The sequence below is a fragment of the Strix uralensis genome, chromosome 6 (genome assembly GCF_047716275.1).
Source record: "Strix uralensis isolate ZFMK-TIS-50842 chromosome 6, bStrUra1, whole genome shotgun sequence".
Taxonomy (NCBI): Eukaryota; Metazoa; Chordata; class Aves; order Strigiformes; family Strigidae; genus Strix; species Strix uralensis.
In genome coordinates this window covers 34,390,420-34,414,227 of record NC_133977.1, presented here as the reverse complement: position 1 = coordinate 34,414,227, position 23,808 = coordinate 34,390,420, and the positions used below count along the sequence as shown (strand labels likewise).

General features: G+C 47.8%; 1 protein-coding gene across 1 annotated transcript in view; it reads left to right on the top strand.

Moving 5' to 3' along the window:
• The window catches only part of ITGB5 (integrin subunit beta 5), a 63,131-nt gene that overhangs the window by 23,780 nt on the left and 15,543 nt on the right, over positions 1 to 23,808 (top strand). The window contains exons 6-10 of the mRNA XM_074873628.1: positions 3,702 to 3,863; positions 5,322 to 5,417; positions 6,235 to 6,324; positions 10,291 to 10,425; positions 13,950 to 14,379. Coding sequence (XP_074729729.1) covers positions 3,702 to 3,863; positions 5,322 to 5,417; positions 6,235 to 6,324; positions 10,291 to 10,425; positions 13,950 to 14,379 — 913 coding nt within the window. The remainder of the gene's footprint in view (positions 1 to 3,701; positions 3,864 to 5,321; positions 5,418 to 6,234; positions 6,325 to 10,290; positions 10,426 to 13,949; positions 14,380 to 23,808) is intronic.

The following is a 23,808-nucleotide window of genomic DNA, read 5'->3' as shown; positions in this document are numbered from 1 at the left end:
TGACTTCTGAAGTGGGTTTTCTTATCACTGCTGTGGTACCTCATTGCATCTCACTGGCATGTTCCAGCTTTTTCCAGTTTTCACCCTCTACCATATTCAAATCCCACGATTTGGGGCAGTTACGACCTTAGAAAGCCCCCTGCCTTCAGGGCAATGCAGCATGTAGTACTTTGTGCTTAGCAGCAGAGTCTGTGACATCAAGGGGGACGTCCTGGGGAGAGCTGGGCATGGCATGGCAGAGCCTTGCTGTTTCCAAGCCACAGTGTCTGAGTATGGTCTTCTCCTCCCCTTCAAGCGCTGAGGTGCTGAGGTGTCAGAAACAATACCTACTCTGTTGACTAGGTATTTTTATACTGTAATTCATATCAAGCATTTCTTCTGCATGAGGTGTCTAAGATCTCTGTAACACTCAAGTCATTTTTTGGCCTGGTTTTCAACCCAAGGAGCAGGAGAAAGTTTGTACAGCTAATACAGACTAATGAGCAGGCCCAGGGTTTGGCTCCTTTCTGAAAGATGAAGATATGGTAAATGTTATTCTAGAGGCAATGAAAGAGCCAGAGACAATAAGCCTTTATCCTGATGCTAAAATGGTAAGCCAGGAATATTAATCAACCTTCTGTAATTACATTTTCCATTTGCAGTATTTTGGTTTTCTGCCATTCTTTAAGTGCAAGCATCATATGGCTTGGTGTTATGTATAAGTTTCAGATCTTATATACTAAGATGCAGCAAGGAGATAATGCTGGATTAGAAAATAATATGTCTTTTGAAATAGTTTTGATTGGTGCTTGCTAGACACTGGTACATGGAGATGGCCAAGACATCTGGGAGACACTGAGGTGCCTTTCAGAGCTATGCAAAACAAAGGAGGTTTTGGCTTTTAATCTCTAGGCATACTTGTCTTGCACCTATATCTGTTTCTTGCTTGCAAAAAGGTCTGCACCTGTAAAACTGGTGGGGTTTTAGACAATTGATGAATCCAGGGGGATCTCCTGGCAGTTGATGTCTTGGCAATAGAACCATTTTTATTCGGTGCTCAAAGCATAAATTTATATATTTATTTCAGGCTTGGAAATACTGATGCAGTGTTTTGCAGCCTTTTCAATAGGATTTGGAGGGCTGTGCTGTGCTGAGACAGCTATGGCCATTTTGCCAGTCGGTGTTGGCTGTAAGGAGTGAGAAGCTGGTCTTTTGGGATACGGGAGGCAACTGCAGCTTGTCGTAGGAGGAGGGGCAGGATCCAGAGTGTGCCCAGCCCTGCGGAGACACGTCTTCCCACTTCACTCTGCTTTGGGTCTGGTTCCACCCCTGCTTTCAAAATCCTTTATAGCCCATGAGGATCAAAAACCAGATGAGGGGGCAGACGTCAGTGCAGGTTTTTTTTGTTCAACAGTCCCAGTCCAGTAAAAATAAATGAAAGTCTCTTTGGTTATTTGTTTTAAACAGAGCAGAGTGCTGCTCTGGGTTTCGTGGTGGAAACTGTGTGCTGAAGAGCTGTATTTTCCAGCGCCTGGAAGCCGTTGGCGGAGGCAGCGTGAGATGCGGTGGCTCCTTGATGTGCCGGCTTCTCCGGGTGCTTTTTCCATAGGTCTCCAGCTCTTTCATTGTGGCATCAGCACTGGCTTGGCCACCCCATCTGAGACACCCTGGTCCAATGCTCTAAGGCATCAAATGCTCTCAGTGCCCAGAGATTGGCATGGAAACTGTGGGTGCTCATTGCTTTTAGGAAGCGAGTTGCTGAACTAAGCATCCAAAGCAGTTTTGTTATTGTTTATGTGGGAAAAAAGCATGTGTTGGAGGCACAGAGAGTTTGCCTGCAAAGGGATGCTTAGCCCTTGATTTAAAGGTGGGCTAGCAGGCAGGTAAACAGCATCATCGCCCCTGAAGTGGCTTTGTAACTGCTGCTTGAATGCAGTTCATTTTCTTTGTGTGTAGAGCATTTCTAAGGAAAAGAAACTCAGATTAATCCTTTTCATCTCTTTGAGAGTTTCTTGGCCTCAATCATAACAAAAAAAAAAGAAATCAGCTTTGGATGTGTAGAGAAAAGTGAACTGGATGAGCTTCTACCTGGTGGCTGAGTAGACCGAGAACTGCCTCTTGCATTCTTAGGGCTGTAATCACTTTTGGGTTGAGTTCTTAAGAAATTACATTATGGCATGAAGATTTTGCCTTTTGTCCAGTGGGGTCAATTCAGTGGAATGACTCCTGCTTCCCAGAGCAAAAAAGTCCTCATTGCGTACTGAGCTGGATTGTAATGTGCTGGTACATGGCAAAGGCTGTATGTTGCCAAAGATTTCTTCCTATGGCGTTATTTGCATTGTGTGGGTCTTTAAAATGCCATTAAAGAAAAAATACCTTCTGCAGTAGGGAGGAAAAAGAAATCTACTCCAGAATGGTGTCCTTGAAGCAAGAGTTATATTTATCGGATATATCAGCAGGCTTTGGGCAATGACTCACATTTGCAGGCGAAAATTGCACTGGCAGCCATGGTTCTGCCGGCTCTACCCTCTGGCTCTGTCCATGCCAGTGCTTTCCATAGGAAGCATCTTTGCAGCCAGGCTGTAGCAGTTTGTAGGCTATCATGTTAATATAAAACAAGGCAGATATCAGATTTTGCTGAATAAACTGAGCAGTAAGCTTTGGAGGACTTCAGTATATTCATCTGCACTATGTTCCCATCAGTAAGCTTTTACCAGCTTTTCCCTCATCCCTTCCCAAGGAATTTGTGCTGTGCTGCTCTGAGCTGTGGACTGGCAGGATGCTGGATGTGTGTGAGGAGGGAAGGCGAGGGGAAGATCTGGGAGATGGGGCTTTCTGGCTCCAGTCTCTGCCGCGGCAGGATCTCTCTGCCAGGGTTGGCAGGCAGGACCTGAGCCCGCCTGGCTTGGCATGAGCTGGCAGTGGAAGCAGCCAGCAAGCGCAGGGGAGTGTGCTGCAGCACTATGGTTTCCAAAAATTTCCTTTGGGCTTCTCTGTTTCCCTCCACTTCCATTGCTACAAACAACCTAAGTGTGCTGTTGTAGGCACAGATCTACTTCTCAGACCGATGCAAAGCCAGAAACCTGTAGAAGCTCTGTGGGAGGGAAACATTATCCACTAAATGTTATCCCTTTATTTGGAAAAAAATCTATCCCTGCATCTCTCTCCATGGTGAATAATGTCTGGTCCTTGCACAGAGTGCCTGTGCATGCACATGGGTGCACCAAAGCCAGCCCCCTTGGGCAGGGACCTCGCTGTGTCTCACTGCTCAGAAACAGCCTTTACGAGTGGGTGGTAATGAAACTGCTGAGCAGGGTGGATATTGCAGCTCTCGCTGTTGCCTTGCCCACTCTGCAGAGCTGAGGAAATAAGGTCAGATTAAATGTGTGTGGAGGAATTTGGCAGGTCTCCTTTGGCTACAAAAGCAGCTGAAATTCTTATTCTTGGATCTGGGTAGAGAAGGTCTGGTGGACAGTCCACATACCTTCTCATGCCTTTTTAAGTAAGTGTGTTGGAAGGAGATATTGAGAAATGCTAGATGGGCCCCTGACATCTTGTTTTCTTGCCAGGGATGGGTGAACAGGAGCATGGTGCTCTTCTAATTAGTGTTAATGGGTCTGCTGCTGGATGGGCGCATGGCTGAGACCCTGTGCAGGGCGAGGGGCAAAGCGTGGGCTTGGCGAGGGCAGACTGGCTGTCTCATGGGGTTTGTTTTCCCTCAGGAGAAGATCGGCTGGCGTAAGGAGGCGTCTCACCTGCTGGTCTTCACAACGGATGACGTGCCCCACATAGCCCTGGATGGGAAGCTGGGAGGGCTGGTGCAGCCCCATGATGGCCAGTGCCACCTGAATGAAGTCAATGAGTACAGTGCATCCAGCCAGCTGGTGAGGGGGGACATGGGGGCCCAGCCCTTGGAGACCTCAGGGTGTTGGTGGACCTCTCTGGAGACCAGCCACCCCCGACTCCAGTAGCCTTTGGCAAATGCACTCCCTGACCAGTGTGGTTTCCCCTGCTCCTGCAGTTTGCAAATAAAATTTGCGGTTCCCCTTGGGCATCCCCCCACAGTGAATGCTTCTGTGATGCTCAAAGATGAGTTAGGAGCTTAGTGAGTTCCTTCAGGGCTCATTGCAAAGGAGGGAAAAGTAATTTAGTGTCCTGAAGAGCATCAGATTTTGCCTGAAAAATGTAGAGGAAACATAAAATATGTCATCCCTTTTCTAAAATGTCCAGTGGACTGTCAGCTTTTCCCTAGAGAGGCTGAGTCTACCTTGATGTGGCTACACTAGCAAGCACAACAGGACACTCTTATTCACAGCCTTTCAGCACAATGCTAACATATGTCTTAGTAATAAATAGACAAACTGGCCCTTTTTTTAAAATTTAAACTCAGTGGAGGAAACTTCTGGGGTGAAAGAGCACTTGCCTGCTGCCTCATTATCACATCCTTCTGCAGAAGGGTGCTTTATTCAGCAGATCACAAGCATTACTTACAATTTTTGTTCCTGCATGGATGTCACCTTGTAACAGGAGGTGTTTCTGGATGGAAGCTAGGATCCTCGGAGAAACCCTCTTTCCACTCACCTGTGCAATCCCCAGCAAGCATATGCATGCTGGAGGACAGTCCCTGTACTGACATGGGGTTATGCTGCGGAGCTGGTGTGGGGATGCTGCCTTGGTGTTTCCATGTTTAAATCTTGGAGGCTCCCAATTAGCTCTTCAGTCTGCAAGTAAACAAGGCGTTTTTTTCTGATAACAGCACTACAGAAGAAGTCTGGGATTTTAAACTCAAGCCGGTGTCTTGAAAGTGAGCCCTGTTCATTATTTTGTTGCTTGTGGGTAGCTAGACCAGTATCTTCCTGATATCCTCTCTGTCTGGGAAGCCTGCAGAATTAAAGAGCTTATTGTAATCTCTTTATGGTTCCAGTATGAAGAAAGAGCAGGCAATGGATGTTTCTGCTTTGGAAGAAAAATCATACATTTCCATTTACTCCAGTTCTAGATTTCCCTGCCTCGCAACCCTGGAGACAGCAGCCAGCCTATTACAAATGTGCATCTGCTGATGGCAAAGCAGAAAGAGGAAAGAAAGAAATACAGTGTTTCAGGTGTTGCTGCAGCTAATGGTGTTGTTGGTCATAGATTCTAGTGAAAGGTGCAGCAGAAATATTTAAGGGATGACAGAATTTCTGCTGTTTCAGTTGGAATTGTGCTGATACATGAGGGACTTCATCCCCCAACAAAACATGCCACATTTTTGGAATGAATTTTGCTGTTGGGAGAAGAGCAATAAAATTAGTCTGTTCCTACGTTACTCATCAGTTTTTCTGCCCTTTTTATGCCACTAGGATTACCCTTCCCTGGCGCTTCTTGGGGAGAAACTTGCTGAAAACAACATCCACCTGATTTTTGCTGTTACGAAAAGTCATTATGTCCTGTACAAGGTAAGCGCTGCTGAGCCACCTGGGCCAGGGGGAGATTTAAATGCCTCTTGAAAGCATCTTCCAGCCGGCACTGGGAAGCAGAGGCAGCCACAAGCGCGCATGTGTGCAGCCGCAAGCGTGCATGCACATGGCCACATGCTGCCTGTGGGGCTGGCAGGGGCAGGCAGATGCATGCAGGCAGGCAAGGCTCAGCCTGCCATCCCTCCCCGCTAGTCCTTTCAGCAAAAAGCACTAAAGCTTCTTAGAGCAAACAGATATATATGTTAGTGAGCATGTGAAGACTTAAAATAGACTCCAGCTTAATCTCGATGTTCGGATGGCTGCCAGCTGTGCAGCATGCGAGAGAGCAGGAACCTGTTCAACCCATTCTGCAGTGACTTAATCCCATTACCTAATCGCGTGCAGTGTTTCTGCCCAGCTGTGTTTTTCCATCATGGAGTCCAGGGCCCCGACATGCCACATACAATTTGAACTCCTTTGCTGTCCCGCTCTCCCCTCTGAAAGGAAAAGGTGACCTGAGCCACAAGGGCTGATCTCTGTCTGGAGCTGCCCCATGGGGTTTTGCTCCTCTGCAGATGCAGGGGAGATGTTTCAGGCGAGGTTGCTTTCAGAAACTTCTGCTCTGGCTCTCAAAGCTTCAGCAAAAACAACAAGCAGCCACGTTGCTACCGTTGAGATGCTGCTGCTCGCCCACAGAGAGCAGGAGGGCTGATCTCATTCTCCACCCCCTCTCCTGGGGATCTGGTCAGTCCCTCCTTGCCCTCTGCTCTCCTCTCTGCATCTCAGCATTTTCTTTTATTTTTTTTTTTTTTTCAAGAACTTTACTGCCTTGATTCCTGGGACAACAGTGGAGATTTTGCACAAAGACTCCAAGAATATCATCGAGCTGATCGTCAAGGCCTACAACGTAAGTGCATTCTAATACCGCAGCTGTTGTCGTGCAAAGTGCCAAGAGCTCGGCCAGCTCGCCTCTCCCCAGCATGCTCCACCCAGCTTGGCTGCCTCCCTGCCTGGTCCTCCACGCACTGCTGGAGCTGGGACATCCATCCTGGTGAGGGAAACAAGGTGTGTGAGGTGGAGAAGGAGCACGGGAATACCCAAGGGAGCCTGCAACACAGCAGATATTTTACCCTACATCTCTCCTGTGCAGAATTACCCTAAAAATACAGCCCCAATCTAAACCAATTCTCTCTCAGACCACCCTACCAGTAGGTAAAATAGATTATTTTTTCACTATCTGATGTTCAGAGACCTCCCAAGGACATGACCAGGCTCCAGCTAAGGTCGCATCCTTGTGTTGGTCTCCGTGCAGCACAAGTTGATCCTCAACACCCCATGAGCATCACCGTGTCTCTTGGGTCCCAAAGGAGCCCTGCCTATGTGGCATTGGCAGGGCAGGCCTGGAGGACAGCAAAAAACCTGCAGTTGTACTGCTGACCTGATATTGTCCATCTCCATGGAGATCAGGGGAGCAGATCAATTAGAAGCAGCTAAATTGCATGTTCGTTGGGTAGTTAGTTGTCGACATTTCTGTTGACTTCTCCCTGAATTCTTATGGGTTGGCTCTTTGTGCTCCTGGCAGGATATTGCTGGTTTGAAGCTGGACATGGGGATCTGACCCCATAATGGATCAGCCTTCAGGTAGGGTCCTTCATAGACAGGACCTGTGAACACAGCTTTTGGTGGCAGCAAGCTCTTCTTCTTGGTACTATGCTCATTAGTGCAAGGGGGTAAGGAAGGACTTCTTTGGAGGAATTCACACATCCAGAGGTCATGTAGGATTGTGCTGTGCTTTGCATGACTTGTAACGTTCGTCTTCCCTTCCCCCACAGCTCCCTGCAGTTAAAGCAGTATTTGGTTATGCCCTTGGGAAGAGTGCTTCCCAAAGCTTCACCATCTGAGGAAAGGCAATGAGCAGCTAATGCTGCTAACAAGGCCCTGGAGATACTGCAAAACAAAATCCCAGTTTGTCCCCTTGAGGAAGGAGGGTCTTGTGGCTAAGATGCTTGGCTGGGGAGAAAGAAATGAATGTTCACTCCACATTGATTTTGCATGTTGTCTCAGTGCCATCTCATTAAAACCTCTCTTTGCCTCTGTTTCCCAGCTGTAACATGCATCTCCATTTCACCACCCCTCAAGCCTTTGCAGATAGATATAAGCTGATGAAAACTGTTGGGAATCTGATGCCCCCACGCCTGCTCCCTCCTTCTCTTTGCTTGTGAGCTTTCCAGTGCAGCTGGCTGGAAACCACTACAACACTGAGACAGAGGTGCCCCACGGAATGAACTGTATGGGATGATTTGCTGCTGAGACCGGGACTGGTTTCTTGCCTGTTCAGCTGGGTGGTGGGTGCGGGCTGGGACCCATGGGCATGCTGCCAGAATCTGGCAGCTCCTGCCTCTGCTGTGGGCAGTCTGGGGCCACAGGCAGCCTAGCACCCACGCAGCCCGTCTCCTCTCGGTAGCTTTGTCTTTTTCCTGAAATGAAGGAGGAAATTCTGACTGAAGGAGAAGGCTAAAATTTCTGTTTCCCAAGTGGGAGTGAACTGTTTTTATTACTCACGGAAAGGAAACTCTGATCCTAGAGAAACCCTTCAGCTGCAACAGGGACCATTTTCTCCTGCAGGGTGTCAGTGGCTGGTGCTCTGGGCCTGGACTCAGCCTCTCCTCTTCAGTGCTTTGGCTGTCTCTGGTCCTCTCTCATCTGTGTCCCTCCACCGATGCATACATCAGACTTGCTCAGGGCTTACGTTATCCCCGAGATCCCTTTCCCTCATCTCTTCATCTTCCATCTCCCTTTTTCTTCTCCTCAGCATGCTGCCGCCTCTCCTCCATCCCATAGAGTGTGAAGCAAAAGAGAACAGGGACTGCTTTTTTCTCTGCCCTCACTAAGGAAAAAAAACCTTCCTCCAAATCTCAACATGCCTTGAAGACAGAAAGGCTTCTGTGGAGCTGTGCCCCAGCTGTCATGGCACAAGGGGGTCTCTGCTCAGGCACATGGGCTGCGTTTGGACTGTAGAGAGCAAACAGGATGCTGGTTTAAAAACCACTTTCCTAAGCCTGGTCCAGGCAGGTTTTGAATCTATTTCTCATTACACCACCAATGGGTTTCCTGTGGCAGGTAGCCTTCACATCAGCCATCCCTGGAGCCACTGCCAGTTCAGAATTTCCTTATTTTCACACTGAAACTATCCATCCTTTGAATTCCCCTGGGCTATAGCAGGCAGCTTTATTTCAGGCAGAGATGTTGCTCCGTCTCAGGGCCAGGTCCTTCCTTTTGGTTTCTCTAGCATCTTCCCCTCGACCCTGAAAGCGCAGCGGGCTTGGTGGCCACCCAGCAACACAGCAGCAAAATCTTGCAGTTGCCCTTAGTGGTGGCTGTAGTGCTGTGAGAAGGTGTTGCTGTGTAACAGTGCAAAGTGGCTAATAATAGTAACATTATAATTAGGCTAATAGCATTACTATATAGAGCTAATAAGAAATCTTGACATCTGTCTAAGAACATAGGAAGAGCCCACACAAGGTCAACCCGAGGTCTGGCCTGGTATCCTGTCTTCTGCCATGCCCCAGATGAGATGCTCTGGGCAGGAAGATGGGAGAGTGTATCAGTGTGACAGCTAATTTCTACAGGATAGTTCTGACCAGAACAGTATGCTCAGCTTTACTGGCACATGCAGCATTCAGCCCACAGGCGGTGGATGTTCTGTACAGTCCAAATTGCCACCCCATGAACGACTCCTCTGTTACAGCAGAGAGATGGGAAATTATTCCTTTCTTTCCTCAAGGGCTGTTTAGATTCATGCAGCCAAAACTCATGTATTTCCTGCCTGGTTCCAAAAGCGTTAGCTCTTTGCTGGCATGTGAATTCTGGTTTTGTTATTACATGGACTGGCAAGAGGTCTGAATTAACACTTTTCCTTAATCTGTCCACTTTGGTGAGGGTTGGGGACAAGGGAGAGAGGGATGGAGCTGCAAGCTGGCCTTGGAAAATAAATATATTTGTATAAAAAGCTCCATTTTGAAAACCTTTATCGTTTTTGGACACCACTCACAAAAAATCAGTTCCAGCCATTGGAAGAATTAAACAAAACAATGTCATTCTAAATTAATACTTATAAACTTCATGTTGTTTTGATTTAAGGAGTCTGTGTGTGCAACAGAGCAAAGAGATGAGAAGCAGAAGAAAGGGGTTAGGAGCATACCAAAGCCTCACTAATGGAAAACGTTTTTCACTTTGAAAAGTTTCACAAAGAGAATTTTCATTTATTTTTTCCCATGGTGGTGTTTCCAGCTGACGCATCTGAAAGGGTACTTTTTGTTTGCCATTTTCTCCTAAAAGGGAAGATACATTTTTCTGACCAGTTGGCTGAAATCAATAAAGCAGGACAGAGTTAGTGCAGTTTTACACCTTCTCTATGCTGTCACAGGACGTCACAGGATAACTGCCAGTGGAGAATCAGGCTTTGCGCTTCGCTAAGGGGCTGGTTTATGGGGAGGAGGAGGTGCAGATGTATGTGTGACGGTCTGACCTTCAGCTTGGAGATGCTCCAATTGTGGTTGAGAATGTTTTCTTCTTTCTTTTTTCTTGTGTATCTGTATCTTTTCAATGCTAGCTACAGCGGTCATCATACCTGTCCTAGATGGCATAAGCCACCTGCAGGGGTTGTAGGCTTGAGTCTGGTTGCATTCATCAGACGTCTCCTGAGCTGGTTAAGTTGAACCCAAATGTCACTGTGTGTGCAGGGGTGATTTTTTTCCATATAGGTGCAGAGATGTCCTAGCCACCCCCTGGAAAAATCAGGAGAAGAAACTAAAGCAGAAGAAACCCACCCGCCTTTGGGAACCTGACAGTTTGCTTTCCCATTGTGTTCTAGAGTATTCGGTCCAAGGTGGAGCTCACAGTCTGGGACAGCCCTGAGGACATTGGCTTGACCTTCACTGCCACGTGTCAGGATGGGTTGTCCTATCCTGGGCTCAGAAAGTGCGGGGATCTCAAAATAGGAGATACGGTGAGTCTGCCTTTTGATCTGTCCCCTGGAGAGGCTGTTTCACCCTCTGTGCAGCCATTTACCTCTCTCGATGAGTGGTCCGGGGCAATAGAGAACAGCTTTTCTCATCTTGCTCTGCTCTCCTCATGCTGCGCCACATTAATATAGAAACTCATGGAGAGTGTCTCTGCTGGAAGTGTCTCTGGGTGGTATAGATCAGCCCAAGGTCAGCTGTAAGGAAAGAGAGAGTACAGGTGTCTTGTGTACAGTACCCTGAGCCAAAAGGTCTTGATCAGGCAGCAGGATGCAATAGTCAGGAACGGGCTTTTTATTCCCTGTAATTCCAGATATTCACATCACACTCTCACCTGTGAAATTTTTATTGCCGTGGCCTGCTGGTCTTTTCCTGGTCTGTTAAATAGTCAAGGTTTTCTTGTTATTGTTTGAGAATCCTGGCTTGTATTAGCATCCTGGCTTGTATCAGAAATAGTGTGGCCAGCAGGACTAGAGAAGTAATCGTACCCCTGTACTCAGCACTGGTGAGGCCACACCTTGAATACTGTGTTCAGTTTTGGGCCCCTCACTACAAGACATTGAGGTGCTGGAGCATGTCCAGAGAAAAGTAACAAGGCTGGTGAAGGATCTAGAGCACAAGTCTTATGAAGAGTGGCTGAGGAAACTGGGGGTGTTTAACCTTGAGAAAAGGAGGCTGAGAGGAGACCTTATTGCTCTCTACAACTATTTGAAAGGAGGTTGCAGTGAGGTGGATGTTGGTCTCTTTTCCCAAGTAACAAGCAATAGGACAAGAGGAAATGGCCGCAGTTGCACCAGGGGTGGTTTAGATTGGATATTAGGAAAAATTTCTTCACTGAAAGTGTTTTCAAGCACTGGAACAGGCTGCCCAGGGAAGTGGTTGAGTCACCATCCCTGGAGGTATTTAAAAGACGTGTAGATGTGGCACTTAGGGACATGGTTTAGTCGTGGAGTTGGCAGTGTTAGGTTAACAGTTAGACTTGATGATCTTAAGGGTCTTTTCCAACCTAAATGATTCTGTGATTCTATGATTCTAATCAAAACTTTTCTTTCCTGGAGTGAAGAGGTCATGATTAACTTCAGAGGTATTGCAAAAAAAGACAGGGTGCTCAGAAAGGCAGCAACCCTCCTCTTGTGTGTTCAGTTCCTAGGGTTATTGGATGGCAGCACAGACTAAAGATATAGTTTGCCCCTTAATTTTAACAGTATACATGGCATAATCCACCCTGGGCTTTTTTATAAAAATCCAGAGAGGCTCAGCTTTGCTTGTTTAAATTGAATGTAGATATAGATAAATGAGTTGCTGGGCTTGAAGGGTGGGAGCAGGAGGGCTCAAACCAGTGGGTAACCCTCTCCCCTTCTCCAGGCTTTTGCTGTCTGTGAGGACGTGGGTGCAGGTTCATTAGCAGCCTGATTGCCTTATTTGAGAAGAGTCACTCTGCAAACATACCAGAGCTCTAAGCGCTGAGGCATATAAAAATAGTCTGAAAGAGTCAACAGTAGCTGGATTTTTACCCCACCAAATAAGGATCATGCGAAGAGGGCTGGAACACCTCTCCTATGAAGACAGGCTGAGAGAGTTGGGGTTGTTCAGCCCAGAGAAGAGAAGGCTCCAGGGAGACCTTATAGTGGCCTTCCAGTACTTCAAGGGGGCTACAGGAAAGCTGGGGAGGGACTTTTTACAAGGGCATGTAGCGATAGGGCAAGGGGTAATGGATTTAAACTGAAAGAGGGTAGATTTAGATGAAGTATAATGAGGGTGGTGAGGCACTGGCACAGGTTGCCCAGAGAAGCTGTGGCTGCCCCCTGCCTGGAAGGGTTCAAGGCCAGGTTGGACGGGGCTTTGAGCCACCTGGCCTGTGGCAGGGGTGTTGGAACTGGATGATCTTTAAGGTCCCTTCTAACCCAAACCATTCTATGATTCTATTCTATCAAGTGTTAAAAAGGGAGGTAGCCTCTGCTTTTTTAGCTGACCTTACTGGATCTCTGATGGGCAGGTAAAAGCAATCCCTATAGTGTGCCATGCTAGTCACGTGCCCTTCTTGTTCCCACAGCAAAACCTGAGCCCCCAAGGTAACAGAATTAATCTGGTGATTGATCCTGGGCTCAGAGCTTTAGCATGAGCAGAGGGGTCGCTCCAGCTACTGCAGCTCATGCTGTAAAGGGGTTTGGCAGTGGGTGCAGCAGAGAGCGGAAACTGGTACCTCTCCCATTTTGGGTGCACCCAAGTAATGCGGTGCCTGCATAGGCAGACGTGCCACAGGATCATGGGGGTCCCATCCCTCCATCACCTCTTGTTCAGCTGCTGTCTGTCCCATTGCTGCCATGTGGATCAAGATTTGACTCCTGCTAAGAAAGTTTTCCTCGAAGAGGATAATGCTGGCACTGGGTTGTAATCTGCTGGGGTTTAGTCCCAGGGCCTGGGTGTCAGCGGGTGAAAGGGAGCAGGATTACCCTGATCCCCTTATCTCCCTTTCTGATCTCCTTCTCCTCTGTAATTTGAGTTTGTTGCCTAATTGCTTCAGGCCTTGGAAATGGGAGGGGGTCAAGGGAGGTTTCCCTGGAGGTGCAGCTCTCCCAGCTGGAGGTTGCTGCTGGGCCACCATCTGCATGTCACCCCTTGGTATATGGGACGACGCAGGCAGTGAGAGCTCAAGGTGACCCCAAATGTCTGGAGAAAAATCATTCCCTCCTGATGCCTAGGAAAGGGGCTCGTTTTCTTGAAATAAGGTTAATCCTCTTTGCTAAGCAGCAGCTCCGGGCAGTGCTGGCTGGCCCAAGACCCCCACCAAACAGGAGGATTAAATTGGGCAAACAGCCATAGGACTGTCTTGATTTTCCCAAGGAGAAAATGAGTAGGAGGATGATGTGTAACCATATAATGACGTATAACCCTTCTGAAGCCAGTCTTAATAGAAGCATCCATTGAAAATGGTCTGTTAGCAGCACGCTGAAAGCTTGAGACTGCGTGACTGACTTACATCTCTGTGTGCAGATCAGGATTCCTGTAAAACCTTCTAAATCCATGATCTTGCAGACAGCTTGAGCCCTTGTGCTGCATTGATTAGATCCTTCATAGTGCTTGGTTTCAGCAGAGTTTATTATTTTTAATAGCATGAAAACCAGGCTATTTGCTACAGTTTTGCCCTGTTGATTTCAAGGGAATAGTCAGGTTCCTTCCCCTTTCACCAGTGGTCCCTGATGGGGAAAATTACTGCTAATGACTGACAGTAAAGAGTTTTAAAATGTTAAGGATGCCAAACCGCTTTTGGTGCGGGCAGATGTTGGTGCATTGAGCTGCAGATGTCCTCGTTAGATGGGCAACTATTTTGGTTTTTTTTGCACACCTGGGAGTAAAGCTCTATGTGCTGAGTGTGACCCTACTCCAGAGAATTGCTCCATGACTTTTCCTTGGGACATTTGCCTTTCCCTCCTGCCTTCCTTCCCGGGACACCCTTGGCAGCCATTCTGGGGCCATGCGTGTTAATTTACATCTCAACATGCCCCCCTAGGTTTCCTTCGAGGTGGCCGTGGAGGCGCGGAGCTGCCCTGCGGAGGACACCTCCCATGCCTTCACCATCAAGCCAGCTGGCTTTCGGGACACGCTGGAGGTGGTGGTGACCTACAGCTGCCTCTGCAGCTGCACCGGCCGCACCGCCCCGGCCAGCAGCAAGTGCAGCGGCAATGGGACCTATGCCTGCGGGCTCTGCGAGTGTGACGCTGGCTACCTGGGGGCCCGGTGCGAGTGCGAGGAGGGTGCCAGCGGGGACATGCACCACGCCATGTGCCGGGAAGCGGAGGGCAAACCTCTCTGCAGCGGGAGAGGGGAGTGCAGCTGCAACCAGTGCCTCTGCTACGAGAGCGAGTTCGGAAACATCTACGGGCCCTTCTGCGAGTGCGACGACTTCTCCTGCGCCAGGTATAAGGGAGTCCTCTGCTCAGGTAGGAGCCTTTCCTCCCTCGTGCCCTCCACATCGTGGGGATGGGGAAATCACCCTGAAATGGGGAAAGCTGCTGGGCTGGTGTGTGCAGGGTGTGCGAGGGGCTGCACCTGCCCCACCTGCCAAAATCTGCCCTGTTTCTGGATCTGCGCTCCTTTTCTTTTTCTGATGGAAAAAAGAAGGGAGAGGTTTAAGTGCATCCACACTAATGAGCCAAAAGTGCACTATCTCCATCAGAACTGAGTTTCCAGCATTAAAGGCTCTCTCCTTACAGGCTTGTCCTCTGCCCAGGTCCCACAGAGATGAGCAGAGGCTTGGCTTTGGTGGTGTTACTTTGACGTAACCATGCACATTTCTTGCACACTGAAGTATATTCCTAGGAAAGAATAAGGCAGCACAGGCTTGAATCCTCTGAAGCTTTTTGGTGTCTTCTTCAGTTGGATTTCTTCTACGTGTGCCATCCTTACTTGCAAAGGCAGAAACATCTTTTTTTTTCTAAGATGAAGCATTTGAAATAATCCCCTGGTGCAGCACAGGTGAAAGGAAAGGTTGTGTCTCGGTCTGTTACTTATTAGAGAAAATCTGTGTTAAAGATTCCTAAAGGTATTTTATGTATAGATTTTTCTGCCCACTGGGAAAACAAGTCATTCATTGGGAAAGATGTAGCCAGTCAGCTTTGCTTAAGCAAAGGTAGAGGAGTTATTTAGCTCTGTTTGCTGAAATGGCTTTAATTCCTTGTCAATTTGAGGTCACATAATTTACCTTGCACATAATTGCCTGGATTAGCCCTCAGACATAATTCCCTCAGTTGGAGCTGGGCAAAAGGTTATTCTTTAAAATTTGCCAGCTTTCAAGCAAGTAAAATACTTCCTTAACTGAAAATCTTGGACAAAATTTTCAAAACAAGTGTAAACTTGGAGAAATAGCTATTTTTCATGTTTTCTCCAGGGAAGTGGTTGATTTTTTCTCCACTGTTTATCTTGCCGTGCATGTTTCTGAGCTGGGCAGTAAGTGATGGGACACCTTTGGGTTGCAAGTTTCTGGCTGTTTGAGATGGTTGTGTTGCTAGGCAGGTAGAGGATGTTCATGCTTGTTTTCTTTTAGCTAGTGATGTTTTGACATTGCTCAATATGGGGCAGGCAATACCTGCCAGAGCTCTACCACTCCACAGGAAAGCAAGTTATGTGTCTTATGTCGCACCTGCTTTCTTCTGTCCCTGTGGAGAGCTTCATGTGCTGGGAACAGCAGCATAGCTGGTTTGGGATTTGACAGAGTTTTTTGCATTTAAAAGTCCTTTTTATAGCTATGGAAGAAAATAAAAGGTAGGCTGAGGCCAAGTGGCCTCTTTGCTCCAGGGGTGGGATGAGTCTGGCATGGCTGTGTGGGGTGGGGTAGTTCTCCCTATGCCTCCTGGTATTTCTATTGCTGTTGGTTTGTTGGCTTTTTGTTTTCTTTTTTTTGGTTGTGGTTTTTTTTTTTTTTTTTTTTTAATTCCAGCAGTTATGATGCTAAATCTGAGCTGTAGCAAGTGCTGTGCCAATGACATAACATTTTGAGGTGGTTTTGTCAGCCCAAGAGGCTTGGGGCTTCACCAGCCCACCAAAAGTGTCTGAGCTTGTGCAGTGGAGCTGTGCCCAAAGCTGCACCTAACAAACAGCCCTCTTCTACACAAGCATCTCTGGTGACTTCCAGCAGACTTCCGTGCTCTCTCCTCCCTACAAATAGGGCCTTCTTGAAAAAGACTGTGTGTTTAGCTCAGTGCTGAACATCCCAGTCCATCAGCACATGTAGATTTGACAGCCATGGAAGTTTGCGTCATGCCTTGGGTGCAGGATGTCCCCCGGGGTATGGTCACTGCTTTTATTCCTTTAAGGGGAAGAAAGGACACCCTGCCATCCTTCTGTCTTCTCCTGGGCACAATATCTGTCCATGAAAGGCCCCAGCATTCTGGTGCCCACCACTCTTGCAGGCTGAATCCCACCGTGAGGGGAGACCAACAAGTTTTAGCAAACACAGAAACCAAACAAGCAGCGCATCGGGAGCTGTCATTTTGCTGCAGATCATTGTCGTCTCCGTCCTTGCTTGGGAGTTGCTTGGCTTGGACCTGTGAGGGGAGCTCATCACTGTTGTCAAGGGCTTTATTTATACTGTGTGAATCTTCTGGTAGTGTAGAAGGCACTTAATGCCTCTCAGTGTATTTCTGATGACTGTATTTTGAACAGCGTTTTTCACCCCAAAAGAACCCAACCTCAGTTTTAGCACATGGGCTGAGGTCCTCCCCATTGAATACGTTTACACCTGCCCAAGCTGTTGAACAAGGTGGTATCGTGAGCCTCTGAGTGCCTATCCTGGACAGAGAATGTGGGAAAGCAGCCAGTCCAACCCAAGCCCAGGATTTGGGGAGCACAAGGAGGAAAGCACAGTTTTCCAAGCTGAGAAGTAAAAATCCAAATATGCAAACTGATTTGCATGTACATGGCTCTGCTTTCTGCGTGCCTCAGCTCAGAGGCACCGTGAGCACATCATCAGCAAGCCTGGGCATTTCTTCTTTTTATGATCTGGAGCAAAGCTGACCCATTGAGTCACTACCATGACACAGGGCTGGGAGGCAGATTGTGCTCAGGCATCCCATATTCCTGGCGAAAGCCACAGTAGGGTTGAAACAGTCTGAAATGAACTTTGAACTTCTTGTCTCTTGGTACTTAGTCCTTTGGCCAGCAAAAGCGTTTTCATTCCTGGGTCCATTAAAAAATATTGGCACCTCATTTTGTCAGCATTTGAGAGAAGAGATGACTGCACACAGTGCTGCATATGGCTGCTGTCCTTTTGTAGCCCCCTGTGAAGTGGAGAAGCAGATTTTGGGTGGAAGATAATATAAAGGAGAAGCAAGAATTTAATTCCTCTTAGTGGGAGGTTTAACGTCCCTCCTGCCTCTGTGAGATGGGAAGGAAAAGGGGTCATGTATAACACGTAAATGTTGATTGAAGTTGCATCCAACTGTTAGTTGATGCCACTTAGTCATTAATAAGTCACATTTGTTCTGCTGCTCCCCGAGTCCAGTTAACAGCTCCAGAGTAGCTGTTTTAAACCATTAATCCAATTTCTGGAAGGGCCATCGGGGATGGCTTGCAGAAGTGCTCTTTTCTTCCAAAAGAGATGCAACCAGATTATCCACAGCATCATGCTCCAACAAAGCAGGCAGTTGCTTCCCAAACCCCTGAATGCTTCACTCCCAGTTTTTCTCTGGATGGAGAAGTTGCCCTCTTGCATTGAGGCCTTCGGCACATCGCTCTGGCCTCTACTCTGAACAGTGGGTGGCTGCGGGAGAGGGGAAGAGAGCCCTCCTGCCTGCAGCCTGCCCTCCTGCCTGCAGCCAGGCTCGGGAAGGGACAGCTGGCTGCGCAGCCCAGTGCCTTTTGAACCCCTTGGCTGCCTGCCAGGCAGTTTGACAAAAGAGGAAATATCTCAGCGCTAATTGCATTCCTGAAGGTCCCATAAAACTAGGTGGCAAGAAGGAGGAGAGGCCCTGATGAGGTCGTCACATGTTTGCCTCTAATGAAGAGAGACTGGCTCGCTGGAGGCCAAGCTTCATTAGCTTCAGTGCTGCAGACCTATTATTTCTTGGAGGGGGGTGGATGCAGAGTAGTATGGCATCATCTTTACTTTGGTGTCTCTAGAGAAATTTCCTCTTAACCATCACTGCCATTACCCGGCTCCCCATGTGGGTGTCATCTGTGCACTCTTCAGCTCAGGACTGTGGTTGTGCACGGGAACATCACTACCGAGGAGTCAGTAAAGAGCACTTGCCACGCTGCAAGCTGTTTCTCCCCCTGAAACACAAAGGATCTTGTTCCAAAAATCCATACTGCCTAAGCAACACAGAGACTGCCAATGTTGGTGCAGCTTTGTGGGATCAGGTCTTTTGTGGTTTTTCTCCCTTTTTTTAGAATTAGACGTTGGACTAGATGATCTTCAAGGTCCTTTCCAACCTAGATGATTCTGTGATTCTGTGTGTAATGAATCACATTTACAAACACTTTGCAATTGTAAATCAAGCCCTGCAACTTCTCTCTAGCTCTTAAGCAGCTGTGAGCATCTTAACTGGCTACAATGACTAAAGCACGGCAAAATGGGCGTCTGGCCTCTCTTGCCAGTACAGGGCTTCCAGTGACAGGAAAAGCCTGGGTCAACAATAAAGCATTGGGTGTCAAATTTGCAAATACATGCAAGTGTCAGAATCACTTCTGAAATGGGATTTGGGAAGTGACAGCTCATTGAGAATCCATCTCCAATCACAGAGAATAGCCAAGTTGATGTGTGATGCAATTCCAGCTGCCCTGCAGAAACCACTTCAAAAACTGCTGAGGACATACAAGTCCTCAGTATTTATTTCTGAATGCTTCCCTTTCTTGGTTTTATTAAATGGGGAAGCACTGTGAGGTTTTAGCCTGTACCAAGGTCCAGTGAGATAAGGCTTTTCTGTTTGTTTTAACATAGCCTCAAATTATAAATCTCACTCCTGCTTCTGCAATTTGTTTTTGGTGTTTCCCGTCCCAGGCACCGTAACAAGCAGTTTGCGGGAGGTCTGGTGGGATGATGGCTCCAGTGCCAGCGCAGCAGTTTCGGGTTGTGTCATAGAGCCCCGTGCTTTGAGAGCAGCGCTCAGGTTTGATGGCACCACTGGTGCCTTCACCCTGGGGTTTCTGGCGGGGTCTGTTACCATACAAATCACTGTGCCCATGGACACATCTTATAGAAATAGACTTTTTTCTACACTTTTGTAGTTATTATTCACCTACCTAGTGGTAGTGTCTGGACAAAAGATGCTGATGTACATCTGAAGGCTCAGATGTGAGAATAAAGGTGATCCAGCTTTAACATTTTTTTCTTGTCTTAATTCTCTTAATTCCTAGTGTGTAAGCTTTTACCAGAAGCTGCTGTTAAGAAAGAAATGGGTAGTAGTTGATTTATTAACCTCCAAGTTGCAGGTGATGGGTTGAGCGTGGTTTGGGGAAGAAGGGGATCTTGCCTGTGCCCAATGCCTGTGGCAATGCCAAGGCGAAGGTGGCATTAAGCATATGTAGCCCCTGCCAGAAGGGAAGAGTGTGGCCTGTGGCAGAAAGAGGATAGGGAACACAGCCTAAACCACATCTGCAGTGTTTTCTTTTAAGTCATGCCAAGTCTTGCTATCTTTAGATTTTTGATTTGGGGTAATTTTTATTTAGTTTGTGTAGAAAGGTGGAATCTGAGCACTGCATAGTAAAAAAGGATCTGAAGGGGAGAGACAAAAGGGCCATATAAGGTGTGGAAGTTAAAAATAATCCTTCAGTTGTTGCTAAGTGCTTGTGCAACTGTGAGCCATGCAGCTGTGGAGATGTGGCTCCCTCTCTGGGGTGGCTGCCCCGCAGGTCACTCCTGATCCGCTCCCCGGTCTGGGGGAGGATGGGGAGCACATGTCTACCAGCATTTTTGAGGCTTTATTTTGGTGACAGAGGATGTAGTGTCAACTCAGGTCACCATGGTGCAACCTCACAGTGCTGGTTGCTTCGTTAGTGGTCCCAGTTATTAGCAGGTGGGGGGCTCGTGGGGGGGGCTAGGCAGCAGCTGCATGTGTTGTCAGGGCTACAGGACATGGGAGAGCAGTTTGGGGTGAGCTGAACCCAGCAAATCCTCTGAGCCAAACCCCTTTTCCATTAGGGTGGATTATAGGACTATGAGTGTCTGTTTTCCCCACCAAAGAGCAGTGTAGGGGACAGGGAGCTAAAAACCAGCTGAAGTTGGGCTAGAAAACAGAGGCATGTTGTCATGCTGTGTGAGGCACAGGGTGACCATCGCTCCTCCTTGGCAGCCTACAAATCTGGTTTCAGGCATCTTGCGGTGTCCTGCCTACAGAGCTGCTGCATAGCCCAGGGGGACCTTATGGCCAGAATAAGTAATGAGGAGATGGCACTGTGATAGCATCTCTCTTTTAAGATGTGGTCAAGACTCAGTCAGGCTGCACATTTATCCTAGAGCTTCCTAAAAGCCTTTCTCCTTGCTGCATTCCATTTGGCCTTGGCTTTTATTGCCTGCAGAAGCTGCTCAGCCAGAGTCCTTGCCCCGAGACATCTGTGCACCTGAGAAGAAATGCATAAAACAAAAAAATCCCCCTGAATAAGAAGGGAAAAATAAACCTCTGACTTGCTGTGTCCTGTAGCAGTGATGAACTGAGGCTGGAGTGCTCATGTGTGGCGACACTGCTGGATGGGCATCCCCTCTCCAGCTTGCATCCCCTCTCTACCTGTGAAACATTTTGGCTTCAACAAGAATAGACTGCAAGCATTTAATAAGAAAGTAATCAAATGGGGGACCTCCGCTGTCCTCTTCGTTTTTCGAGGTTAAACTGTGAAGCTGGGCATGTTCCACTTACTCTTATCATGTGTGTCAGTGTAAAGAAATGTAAGGTTTAGGTGAACTCCATTTATTCCCATCCTGTGGGTCAGCCTAAATAAATGTAAGGACCAGGTCAGCTGGGGCAGGGAGGGCTGAGGGCTGTGAAGGGGATTAACTGGAAGAGCAGCCAGCTGAATTAATCTTCATCCGTCTCAGACTGATGCCATTCTCACCCTGTGTACAAGCTCCCTGAGGATGCTGTTGGCCGTGTGTCCAATGTCATTTGTCTGCATGACAGCATCTGAGTCCCAAATCAGGAAAAACTACTCCTTTTTTTTCCCAAGGCATGTTTGTATAAACCAGATCTTTTCTGATGTCAGTTGATATTCCTGCATTCCTGCTTGACCTCCTGCAGAGCGTGGGGGCTGCAGTGCCATTGCAACATTTTGGGGAAGCAGAGTGTGATTGCCTGAGTGGTGATTTGGAAAATGTTTCCACAGGTGGGGAATAAACTGTGGAGGAGCCTGCTGCTGCCATCACGTGTGGGATGTTGGCTTTTAGGTCTCGGTCAGGTGACAGGAGCCGGTCATCTCAGGCTGGGTCATCCCAGGCTGCTTCCCGCAGTGCCTTCCTGAAAGGCTGGGTCATGGCCGTGTTTGGCATGGGGGCAGTGAGCTCTGAGAGCAGCACTCAAAACCTCTCAACTTTTAATGGGGGATGTCACAGAGAAACTCTCTGCTCTTTACACAGTGTGAAGAGGATGAGAAACCACAGGGACGTGTATGAAATGTGCTTACCCGCTGTGGGCAGCCTGCGGTGCCCCGCGCTTGCATCTTACCCTGCGCTGGGGTGGCACCTTCTGTAATGGAAAGCAGGGACGCCCAGCCCTGGCTCCCAGATAATTCGAAAGGGTAGAGAGAGGCTTCCCAGGAGCTGTGCAAGCATCTGTCTGGCATTAGCATCCCTCTTTAGCAGTGTTTGAATTTGCCTTGCAAGCAAGTGGTTCCCAAGTATCAACCACTATTATTTTAGAGGGCTGTGGTGAGACAGAGAAATGGGGGCACTCACACTGATGATTGATGCCTGTCACCATGTGTTAGTAGACTGTTTGTTATTTGTAATAGAGAAGCCAGAAGGATTTTTATTTAAAGCACATCCTCTACCAATGCAGTCTTTCTGGGTCATGCAGACAGGCTTTGGCTTGGGTGCAACCTTCCTTCTCTTGGCAGTCCTAAATCAAGAGAGATGGGCACCCCGTAAACCACTGTTGTGGAAGGGACCCATCCTTAATGCTGTCTTGCTGGTGCCTGTGCAGCCAACCTCTCGGTCCTGACAGCTCCTTCACTCTTTGCAAGTCTCTCTGCCTTGAGCTACCAAATTCAGGTGTGTGTCCCATGTGGTTCTGGGTGTGCTTATTCCCAGGAGCTGTGGCTCATAGCCCTGGTGAAGAGATGGGCTGAGAGCCAGGTGGGAGATGTTTTGCATCCCAAATTTCATCATCATGAAGTCTCATACAAATCCTCAGTGGCCTTTTGGAGGAGCATGGGGGTGATGCAGTGCATTTGTTTCTTCACATCTCCAGTCCTGGAAGGCTCTTGAAAACTCCCTGCCGCTTCCCCCCAGGGCATCAGCTCCACCCTTCCTCAATGTCTCTCTTCTGCTTCCTCTCCAGATTTATTTTTTCCCCTTTAATCTGGTTTCTGTTCTCTTTCCAGTTTAATCCTAGACATGTGCTGCTCTCCTCCGAGAGTGTGCACATCCCCATCCTGCTCTGTGCCCATTCAAAAGGCTGAAGATCCCAAGGGGTTCAGATGACTGCTGGGCTGGGACAAATGACACGGGGTGACCCTCGCCCACAGGCCATGACCTGCAAAAGCATGGCCAATGCTTATAGCTGAAGCATGTAAAATGCCTGGTTGCACCCTGACTGCTCTGCTAATGACCTCCTGTGTTACCCTGCGCAGCTGCTGTGTTTCAGGGCAGAGGTGGCTGTATTTCAGTGCAGGTGGATGGTTCTTAGCTAGAATGCTCTGTACTTAATGTATATGCTCCTCTGGATTTCTTTCACAATAAATAAATTCAGTATTAGATATTACACCACCAGGCATTACTGTTACATTGTTGCCTGTTAAATATTATCAGTTATTTGGGAGTTGGACTCGATGATCCTTACCGGTCCCTTCCAACACAAGATATTTTATGATCTTTGCATTGATTTCTCATGGGAACACACATGATACTTCCATTTATGTTTCTGCTCAGTGCTGTGTTTATTCTTCATCTTCGCGTTTCTGGCAGCAGGTATACCCTGCCTGCCTTTGCTCACGTCAAGGGTTTGTGTTGGTTGTTCACACTGAAACAGCAATGGAGTTGGACTTTCCTTCCGCAGCGTATCGTGTACTGCTTCACTAGAGTTTCCATTCCTAGCACGAAAGGTCAAGGCTGCCTTTTCTTATTCCTCCTTTCCCCCTGCCCAGGCCCTCATTGCTGTCAAAGTTTTGCAGCTCTCTCCAAATCTGGCAGCAGCTCCTTGGAGGACCAACCCGCACAGAGTGCTGCTGTTCCTGCCTCTTTTCACTGGGGTTTCTCCTTGTCTTTGAGCGGACCTTTTGCAAGTGTTAATGCATGCTAATGAGGCATTAAATGCCAGGGCAGAATTAAAGAATAAAGAAGTGATGTCTTTGACATCTTTATGGGAGCCAGAGCTCTGTCTGTGGGTCTCTGCTCTTAAAGTGGCACAGCGTGTGGGTCACAACCAGAGGTGTCATCTGATGGTGCATGCACATACCCAAATGCCCTTGTCCTGCTGCAGCCACCCCCTCCCATGGCCAGGAACCCCATATGTCAGAAAGTACAAAGTTCCAAAATAAAAACAAGATCAACTCTGAAAACACAGCTCATTGCCTACTTGCTCCCCAAAGAGAGAAGATGATCTTAGAACAAACTCGCTTAAGTGCTATGCCTTTATGGCCAGCATCCCACTGAGTTTGGCATTTGCATTTGATCCTTCTGATGATAGTAATTAACAGAAATAAATGTTTGGAAATGAATGCTGTAT